At 41.5% G+C, this 11,085-nt stretch overlaps 1 protein-coding gene across 5 annotated transcripts in view; it reads left to right on the forward strand.

Moving 5' to 3' along the window:
- Window positions 1-10,270, forward strand: part of LOC139549266 (fibroblast growth factor 12-like) — a 104,539-nt gene extending 94,269 nt beyond the window's left edge. For 4 of the 5 annotated variants that reach the window (XM_071359530.1, XM_071359528.1, XM_071359529.1 and 1 more), the window contains exons 4-5: window positions 7,004-7,202; window positions 7,775-8,034. In XM_071359530.1, the coding sequence (XP_071215631.1) occupies window positions 7,004-7,202; window positions 7,775-7,920 (345 nt within the window). In that variant the 3' untranslated portion in view covers window positions 7,921-8,034. Of the gene's footprint in view, window positions 1-7,003; window positions 7,203-7,774 lie in introns of all 5 variants that reach the window. The other variant, XM_071359531.1, reaches the window with a different exon arrangement.
- The last annotated feature ends 815 nt before the right edge of the window (window positions 10,271-11,085 follow it).

Here is an 11,085-nt window from a genome sequence, read left to right on the forward strand (position 1 = left end):
TGCCTCAGATGATAGAGACGCTCACCCGCCGCTCTGCCCTCGGGTGGGTGGTCGAAGACTGCCCAGAAACGGCGGGTGAACTCCTCAAAATGGTCTAACGCCGCATCTTCCCCTCCACACACGGCGCTGGCCCACTCCAGTGCTCTCCCGGTGAGGCGAGACGAGGGCGAAAACCTTAGTTAAAAAAAATGCAATGCTTGATTTTCTATATGCAGAGAAGGGGGGTTTCTTTCAGTGTCAAAAAGCAACCATTGTTTTACAAACAAACCACTGTCATGGGTCTACTGCATCGTCAGTGTTTTCTCAGATCAAAGTCAAACGTGTTTTTATGCATTGCCCACGATGTGAATTTAATACATACTACAGTACATTTTTCAAATTAATCAATGTCAACACTTACTTGACTATCTTGGATTTCTTTTATAGCAGTAATAGCACAAACAATCGATTAAAATGTCAGTCAAAACTTTCCACAGCCCCCCTCATCTCCCCACCTCACAAATGGGCCTACACCCAGTAGTGCACTACGCCAGATTCAGCCGTGGACGATTTTTTCTTGATCGGATGGTCAGGGGTTCGAAGCATAATTACAAATAAATTTGGCCACAAAAGATTGGCCGCAAAAAGCCCAAGCAGATGTAATACACTAAAACATAATCATTTCAAACCTTGTTTACATTTGTATATGCTCACATATACTCCATCTTTATTATGAGTGGGAATACTCTGGAACACATTTCCAAAATTGTAATCACTTGGAGCTGATTTGCTGGTGTTTTTACAGTCTTTTATGTCCAACAATAAAAAACATTTAAATTCAACTTTTTTGGAAGGTGGTTGTTTGTAACAAGGAGTGTCATTTGAATGCAAGCAAGAACAACAAAAAAGGAAATTGTTTAAACATTTCTAGCCTGTCTATTGAGCAGGTTGACATTTATTGTCATAAATCTTACCCTGGAGGCAGAACTTTGTGATTTCCGCTAGATGGGCTAGCTGCAATGTCAACATTGTCTACATTGTAAAAATATATGAAAACAGAAATGTGCTTTTTTTGGTCTTAGTTTAGGGTTAGGCATTAGAGTGAGGGTTAGATTTAAAATCAGATTTTATGACTTTATGGATGTGGCAGCTAGGGACCACTCTGCAGAGCTGACTCCAGGGCAAGATTCATGACAATCAATGCACACCTGTGTTTATCTATGGGAAGCAGTTTTTACGTGTTATGCTCGACCTGCTCAGTTTTCCACCATGAAAAACACCAGATAAAAGCCAAAACGAGTAGAACCAGCCCACCTGCTTTTACACTGTGATTTGACTATTGGATGTTCAATGTTTATTTTGAAAAAAATATTTAAAAATGAATAGTTTAAAACGAGAGTTCAGTTCTTGTCAAAGCAACAAAATGAACTAAGGCTTTGCCATGATGTTGAGAACTTTGGTACAGTTGGGGGTCAAGAGAGGGTGCATGAAGATACATGACAAATGCTTGTAATATTGGTGCACAACGTAAACTTAAAATGTCAGAGGGACGCAAAAGGCACTCTTTCAGTTGAACGACCCAGGTACCAAAAGGAAAAAGTGTTATCGTGGGGTGTGATTGCGTTGATTGCTGTCGTGCTTGTTAAACTGACATGTGTTCCCTTTTTTGTCATTTCACTTGATCAAGATCTGTGGCCGAGGAAATAAATAACCTTTGTAACTACAGTCTCCTACCGCTACGTGTGCGTTATGTAATGTCATAAGTGTGACAGTGGTGTTATCAGGAGGGTAAGACATTTGTTGCTGTAGTTGGTGATGCTTGGTGGTGATGGGAGTGTAATAAGGAGGCTCCGGCTGCGATTCCCTCCTCCATTTCAGAAATCGATTGATGGAGACCATGATGGGTATAAAGAAGATATATGGAAGGAAGATATGTCCTGGATAATCTTGATAGGATATGGGTATCACAGCACAATAAAGTGAGTGGTCTCCAGTTTTGAGGTGTACTGGGTTATTACAGCATATTGGCCTTTTATCTTCCTGCTTCAATAGCTGTCATCCGCTTGCTCTGCGCTGCCTGGAACTAAGCCTTATTGCTTAGTCAGTGTTCTTCTCAGGTATAAAGTGAGCTTAGTAACACGACCTGCAGGTATAATGCTTCAACTCAAAATAACTGTTATTTACTCAGGCATTATAAGGGGGGCATACATGATTAGCAGAAGTCTTATAAATGTATTATAATAATGCATTACGCAGTTTTTAAGTAAATGTTATCATCCATTGGAAGCAGCCTAAGGCGGGAAATCTGGGTTATTAAACCTTAAAGCGGAAGAACTGCTTTCATTGTAGGAGATAGAGAAATGTTTGGATTGGATATACAGTACCAGTCAAAAGTTTGCACACAGCTACTCATTCAAGGGTTTTTCTTTATTTTTCTACATTGTATTTTTTTTTGTATTTTTTTACATTGTAGAATAATAGTGAAGACATCAAAACTATGAAATAACACATACGGAATCATGTAGTAACCAAAAAAGTGTTAAATCAAAATATATTTTAGATTCTTCAAAGTAGCCACCCATTGCCTTGATGACAGCTTTGCACACTCTTGGCATTCTCTCAACCAGCTTCATGAGGAATGCTTTTCCAACAGTCTTGAAAGAGTTTCTGTCAAAAAAAGGTGCAATGGGGACATCTAGTGACCAAAACCCGAACAGTCTTGGCCAAAACCTGACAGTTTCGACATATGCTGAGGACTTGTTGGCTGCTTTTCCTTCACTCTGCGGTACAACTCATCCCAAACCATCTCAATTGGGTTGCGGTTGGGTGATTGTGGAGGCCAGGTCATCTGATTCAGCACTCCATCACGTTCCTTCTTGGTCAAATAGCCCTTAGACAGCCTGGAGGTGTGTTTTGGGTCATTGTCCTGTTGAAAAACAAATGATAGTCCCACTAAGCGCAAACCAGATGGGATTGCGTATCACTGCAGAGTGCGGTGGTAGCCATGCTGGTTAAGTGTGCCTTGAATTCTAAATAAATCACTGACATTGTCACCAGCAAAGCACCCCCACACCATCACACCTGCTCCTCCATGCTTTACAGTGGGAACCACACATGCGGAGATTATCCATTCACCTACTCTGCGTCTCACAAATACACAGCTGTTTGCACCAAAAATCTAAAATTTGGGCTCATCCGACCAAAGGACAGATTTCCACCGGTCTAATGTCCATTGCTAATGTTTCTTGGCCCAAGCAAGTCTCTTCTTATTATTGGTGTCCTTAAATAGTGGTTTCTTTGCAGCAATTCGACCATGAAGGCCTGATTCACGCAGTCTCCTTTGAACAGTTGATGTTGAGATGTGTCTGTTACTTGAACTCTGTGAAGCATTTATTTGGACTGCAATCTGAGGTGCAGTTAACTCTAATGAACTTATCCTCTGCAGCAGAGGTAACTCTGGGTCTTTGTTTCCTGTGGCGGTCCTCATGAGAGCCAGGTTCATCATCGTGCTTGATGGTTTTTGCGACTGCACTTGAAGAAACGTTCAAAGTTCTTGACATTTCCCAGATTGATTGACACAATAAAAAAAGTTATCCTTTTGGATAAAACTATACTCAATATATTCACATCACCAAATAATTGATTAAAACACACTGTTTTGCAATGAAGGTCTACAGTAGCCTCAACAGCACTCTCTGGGGTAGCACCATGGTGTAGCCGGAGGACAGCTAGTTTCCGTCCTCCTCTGTGTAAATTGACTTCCTTACAAAACCTAGGAGGTTCATGGTTCTCACCCCCTTCCGTAGTAAGTATGACATCCTGTGTAACTTCCAGAGGACTCCCTCCAACCTATCAGAGCTCTTGCAGTATGAACTGACATGTTGTCGACCCAATCAAAGGATCATAGAATGAATCTAGTACTGATCGCATAAGCTAAAGCTAGCTAGCACTGCAGTGCATAAAATGTGGTGAGTAGTTGACTCAAAGAGAGAAAAATACAATAGTTGAACAACTTAATTTCTTCAAAAAATGAAGGACAAGCAAGAGAGAGAGAAGGCTAGCTATTTTTAGTTGTATTTTTTTTCACTTTCACTTACCTAGCTAGAGAATGCATCTAGCTAGTTTAGCCTACTCAAACACCCGGCTCAAACAGAGAGGGATGCTATGTTAGCTAGTTGACTATGGCTATCCAACACTGGAACTTCCAAGTCAAGGTAAGCTTTTGTTTTTATTCATTTATTGCCATCGGGGCTCGCCGGGGTAACTGCTATACTGCTTGCTACACACTGTACTGCATGATTGTAGCGTGTTTATGAACACCTTAGTTGTAGATGACTATGACTGTACTGCATGATGACTGATGATGACTATGACTGTACTGCATGATTGTAGCGTGTTTATGAACACCTTAGTTGTAGATGACTATGACGTTAGCTAATATGATGACAATGATGTAGGCTGTGTGTAGTGGTTAGGTATGGCTTGGAAAGGTTTTTTCACTGGGTCACAGACAGCTGTTGTATTGTGCACTGAAAAGGTGAGAGGAGGAGAGCGCGTAGATTCCAGAAGGAATTATACAACGAGCAAATGTTCATGCTTTTTGGACGTGGCTGCTATGAAAATGAACTGTGTTTGCGTTGATCAGGGGTGTATTCATCTTGTATAACCTTTGTCTACGTGGCAGTTTAGCAGATGTGTGAGAGCCTGGTGGGAACATAGCGTACAAACAAGTGATAACGCCAGTTTTCTTACTCCTCAAGCTAACCACTGTTCTCTTCATATCTTCACACAGCTGTGCCCTTGAAAGATACAAAAAGAACAGGATGGACCAAAACATTTGCGGTCACTCTCAGACGGCCCCTCGTCTTTGACCGCATGACTAAGTTACACAAAGACAAGACTGGAAGAACACTAGCTTCTTCTTACATGACAAAAGCAGACAGTGGAAATGTACAAGTTTAAGGCTTAATATATACAGCGTATGTATTTAATAGAGTTTGTAATTTTCCACCTTACTCCACCAATCAGGCCTTTATGGTAGAGTGGCCAGACGGAAGCCACTCCTCAGTAAAAGGCACATGACAGCCCGCTTGGAGTTTGCCAAAAGGTCCCTAAAGGACTCTCATACCATGAGAAACAAGATTCTCTGGTCTGATGAAACCAAGATTGAACTCTTTGGCCTGAATGCCAAGCATCACGTCTGGAGGAAACCTGGCATCATTCCTACGGGGAAGCATGGTGGTGGCAGCATCATGCTGTGGGGATATTTTTCAGCGGCAGGGACTGGAAGACTAGTCAGGATCAAGGGAAAGATGAACAGAGCAAAGTACAGAGATATTGCTGACAACCGGCTCCACAGCACTCAGGATCTCAGACTGGGGCAACTGTTCACCTTCCAACAGGACAACGTCCCTAAGCACACAGCCAAGACAACGCAGGAGTGGCTTCGGGACAAGTCTCTGGATGTCCTTGACTTGAACCCAGACTTGAACCCGATTGAACATCTCTGGAGAGACCTGAAAATAGCTGTGCAGCGACGTGTCCCATCCAACCCGACAGAGCTTGAGAGGATCTGCAGAGAAGATTGTGAGAAATTCCCCAAATACAGGTGTGCCAAGCTTGTAGCGCCATACCCAAGAAGTCTCAAGGCTGTAATCGCTGCCAAAGGTGCTTCAACAAAGTACTGAGTAAAGGGTCTGAGTGCTTATGTAAATGTGATATATATAGTGTATATATATATTATTTTTTTTAAACCTGTTTTTGCTTAATCATTATGAGGTGTTCCATCCAACCTGACAGTGCTCGAGAGGATCTGCAGAGAAGATAGATTGAGAGAAAAACAATTTAATTCATTTTAGAATAAGGCTGTAATGTAACAAAATGTGGAAAAAGTCAAAGGGTCTGAATACTTTCCGAATGCACTGTACGTTGTAAACTTTAATTTGTAGGCTAGGTTGTAGAAACCTCCAATATGCTGTAATAGAAATAAGGCCATTCTCATAAAAAAATAAATCCTCCCTCATCTTAAACGGCACCGACCGCCACTGTAGACAATGTACGTTTTTATTCAAATTATGTGATCTTATATCTGAATAGAGTGATTTGGGTTGGGAGGTCAGATGGTGATATTAAAAGCCATGACCTTTGACTGAAGTTCACTGTCTATTTCATCACGCGTAGCCTACTATATTTTCTATTTTTTATTTTCTATCCCTCAATTTCCCACTGCTCTCCCCCCTTTCTTCTCCCACTGTCCTCCATGCTGTCTTCCTCACAAAAGCATCCCTCAGAGCTCAAGGAAACATTACCATTGGCTGAAATAATGGAGGGGTGATGGTAGAGATAATGTTGTCAAATTGAATTTCTGGGAACAGGGCAATGGCTGTCTTTTCCTCCATGTCTACAGTATGTGTCAGGTGTGTGTACACAGTACTTGATGTGTTTTGTGCTGTGATTAATCGTATTCTCCACAATGTCCACCTGTTCACAGCTCGAGGATACTATGACACAATGGCACGGTCATCCAATTCCAAAGCCTGGCGAAAAGGAAAAATCTAGACCTAATGTTACTCTCTGTAGGTGTAGTGAGACGGAGGATCTTTTTGAGGTCGACTTGGATTATTCTGCTCAAACTCCACCAATTTACTGGGCTTTATACATATCCAACCTGTAATACCCAGTGGACAGGGATGTAGGTAGAAATCGTCCTAATTTCTTCCATCAACAGCCTCCACTGGTAACACCCCTTCAGGCAAAAAACCTGACATAACTTAAAATGAATGTCCATTTTTGGTGGATAATTATTTGAGTTGTCAACAAACGTTTATTCTACTTGAAATATATAAAACCTTGAAATCTTGTCATTGATTGGTGGTTGAAATGCAGTTAAAATTTGTGTTACATTGACAACTTTTTGCATTTTCAACCAAAAATTCCATTGATGTTCAGCGTATTTTAAATTGGTGGGCTAGCTCTTTGAGCACTGTAATACCTGATCTCAAGTCTTCCACTCTTTGTTTCTCAGGACTTGTTCACAGTAGAGGCGAAATTCAAGGAGTCTGTGTTTGAGAACTACTACGTCATCTACTCATCAACACTGTACCGGCAGCACGAATCTGGCAGGGCCTGGTACATGGGCCTCAACAAGGATGGTGTGGTCATGAAGGGCAACCGGGTGAAGAAGACCAAGCCCTCTTCACACTTTGTGCCCAGACCCATCGAAGGTGAGACCGAAACACAGTCTGACTGCCAGCCAGCCACACTCAGGGCTGGATTCAAATGCAACACCTGCCATTAGTCAAGTCAAGGTTTATTTAAAAGTCACACAATTCAGGAAGTGTTCTGAATTGAAAATCAAAAATGTTGAAACTTTTGAAATAAATAGCTTCTCCTTTTCAGTTGATTGAGAAGTCATAGAAAATGTATGCCATTTTTTTCAATTATCGAATTAGAATTTCAGTTTATTTCTTGAGTTGACTGACTTCAATTCAAATTGACCCCAACCCCACTGGGGAACAAATGTAGGTTCGAATGTTGTTTTTAAACTAATTTAACTAAAATTACTATAAACTAATGCTGAATCTCTCAATTAATCTCCTCTGTTTTTTGTCTCTCTCTTTTCTTTATCTCCCCTCCTCTCGCTCTCGCTCTCCCTCTCCCCTCCCGCTCTCACCTATATCTCTTTACTATACTGTATAAATATCCCTTCTCTCTCTCACTCCTCTTCGCTCTCTACCTCCCTCTCCATCTCTCTCTTTTTCTCTCACTTGCCCCACTCCCACCGCCCCTTCTGCAGTTTGCATGTATAAAGAGCCATCGCTGCATGACATCGAGGAGAAGGGCCGCTCACGGAAAGACTCAGGGACTGAGGCTCCCGCTCTCCTGAACGGAGGAGAAAAAGTGGCGGGCCAGGACTCCACAGAGCAGGACGGTGGCTCATAGCCTGCACATTGCCCCGTTGATTTCTTACGCCTTGTTCAACGACAACAACAACGACGATAAATGAGAACACAACAAAATATAAAAAAAATACAAAATAAACATATTTTAAAATCAGGACGTTGAATTGACATTTTATGCAAAAGCCTGATGCGAGTGTGGCACCAGGAAGCTCATCCTCCTTATCATGACAATGTCAATGTTTCAAAGTCAAGCTTTAAAATAAGCTTTAAACCATGGTAGTTCACACATCTTGATTTTATGAATGCAACAGCACTTTCATTCGCTTTCTTTGTGTTGTTATAATCATGAATAACAATTGTATTGTAATTGATTTTGGGCTCTATTCAGTCAGATGGACTTTTGTCGGCATACGCGTAGCGGTCGTCTTGGCGGTGTCGGAGGTGGAACTGCGCGAGAGCTGTCAAATCGACACGCGGCTCCTGGCATTATACCTAAAGCAGACATTGCCGTGAAGAGAAATCCCATGCCGCCTTGTTTACAAGTTCGAACACAGGAATGTGAGATTAGGCTGATAGAAATCCTCATAATTTCGTTTGAAGATTTTCAATTTGAGCGTCATATTTTCTCTACATCCTACACTTTCTCATTCTGAACTCGGGTGTGGCTTCATGACAATGATCAAGAGCAGCTGCTCACAGACTTGACAGCTCCAACACAGTTACACCTCCGACACTGCCAAAACATCAGCTATGGGGGTGTCGGCTATCGCCGGTTAACGCTTGATCTGATTGACTCTAGGCCTAAGACTCTTTCCCCCCCTCCTATCATTACTATAATTTTCCTTTTGGGTTGGAGGAGGGGAGTCATGGCGGGGTAAAGGAAGGGGTTTGTCACGGGGAGGTTTGAGGGTCTCTTCTACAGACAGTGCTTTCATAGGGGAAGAGGCGTGTATCACAAATCCTGCTCTCTGATTTGATATGATGCTCTCATTGGGAATGGGAAGGGGATGGGCCAGGGGTATCACTGGGGTAGGGGGTTTAGCTACCTGTCCAAAGGTAGGCTGGTCACATGGTACAGTTTAGTATTATTGTTATCCACTTGAGCTGTTAGTGCAGCTGCTGTTCTCCTGCACTCACAGAGCAGTCACGCTGGTACAGAGGTTTCTGTGAGACAGACAGATATGTAGAGTTCCGATACTGTACAGCAGTCAAGGATTCATAGATTTTTTTTTACGCCAAGAAACATTGTACAGTATGAAACTCTGAAAAGAAGTCTTATTGCTTTTTTTGTGTGAATAGTTTGCTACACTAACGAGCATTTGAACAAAAGACCCAGAAAAATATTTGAATGTGAGAGTTGCGATGGTCACGCTTGAGGGATCCTGAGTGAGGGGACAGCTAGGGCTAACGAGAGAGGTCAAAGGTCAAACCCTGATGTCAGACGTCATGATACTTACTGCTGCCATCAAAACCTGAGTTCCACGCCCAGTTATACCTTCAGACATCATCCAGGAATTCCTTCATATTTCATTGGGACCTCCACTTATTATAGCTATTTATATTTTAGAGTGCTCTACTAAAAGCACAGACTGCATTCTCAACCATCCAAATCATACAATGTGTCATTGTATGAACCTCAGCAATCCTGTGTGATAAGTTGCACTACTGGGAATCTGTTATACACTGCCCTGATTCATTGTAGACTCTGGATCCGCTGCTGGGAATATCTACACACACTGCCCTATATCCTATTGTCTTATCACTTTACTCATAACAGTTCAACTCATCATAACTCACCACAGTCCACCAACACTGGAGGTGAGTTTTTAGATACGTTCAAATTAGACTATTTAGGAGTCATGAGGTCTATGAGGTTGTCTCTGATTGGCTGCTGTGCTGAAGGAGGCCCGATCTGAAGGCGGGGTTCCCCCTGAATTTTCTTTGTGTAAATTGGTGATTTTTGCATTTCATCGGTATACTACTACTCCACTAAGGAATAAAAAATCCAATCACTCCATACTGCCTCTGAGAAGTCTTCCATTGGGGAAAAATGACACCAGCACTAGGACTACTTGTGTTGGAGGGGTTGGGCTCATTGAAATTAGGTCAGGTCCATGGCATGCAGGCAAAAAGAGCCCTGCCTAAATATGTACCAGTATGTTTGGATGTCTCATAAAGGAGGTAGGGCCCTTTGTCGATCTCACCCTGACCATGGAGGGTAAAACTGAAGGGTGAGATTAATGCCATGTTTACGGTAAATGGTCTTTGTGTTTGCTAATGTTTGCTCCTTTATTGAAACACATTCACATGCATCATACAATAGAAAAACGTTGCAAATAAACAGCAGGATGAAAAAATATAATTGAACAATAAAAAAGAATGGTACCAAACCCCAGTCTTTGTCGCATTTTATTGCTCATGTAGTATAAACAGGAGTCTGTGGCTTTTGAATGCCTTTGATCTGAATTAGATACATTATAAACTATGCAAGTTTAATTTCTAAATCTTTCAGTAAAATGTCTTGAATGTTGGTTCATCTATTTGATGTAATAATAATCCATTTCCTGTCATGAAACTACACAATCGTTTTAGGCAAACAAGGTAATTTGGCTAATTATTTAATATGTTTGTATATTATATACTCCTCACATGCGACTCGTAATAGGATTAAGCAATTAGCCCATTAAATTAATTATCTGACTCCATAAAGATGATAAAGCAATATGCCAGCGATAATAGTTATACCATGTGCAATCAAGTATTATGTGTTTATCTGACTAAGATCAAGGAATGGTCATAAGGATTGTTTATATCAAAGGCAAATATTTACGCTGAACAAAAATATAAATGCAACATGGAAAGTTTTGATCCCATGTTTTATCAGCTGAAGTAAAAGATCCCAGAAATGTTCCATTAGCTAATTTCTCAAAAATGTTGTGCACAAGTTTCTTTACATCCGTATTAGCAAGCATTTCTCCTTTGCCAAGATAATCCATCTACCTGACATGTGTAGCAAATCAAGAAGCTGATTAAACAGGATGATCATTACACAGGTGCTCCTTGTGCTGGGGACAGTTAAAAAGCCAATCTAAAATGTGTAGTTTTGTCACACAACACAATGCCACAGATGTCTCAAGTCTTTAGGGAGCGGGCAATTGGCATGCAGACTGCGGGATTGCCCACCAGAGCTGTTGCCAGAGAAGTT

This window comes from Salvelinus alpinus, chromosome 22 (genome assembly GCF_045679555.1).
Source record: "Salvelinus alpinus chromosome 22, SLU_Salpinus.1, whole genome shotgun sequence".
NCBI classification, from domain to species: domain Eukaryota; kingdom Metazoa; phylum Chordata; class Actinopteri; order Salmoniformes; family Salmonidae; genus Salvelinus; species Salvelinus alpinus.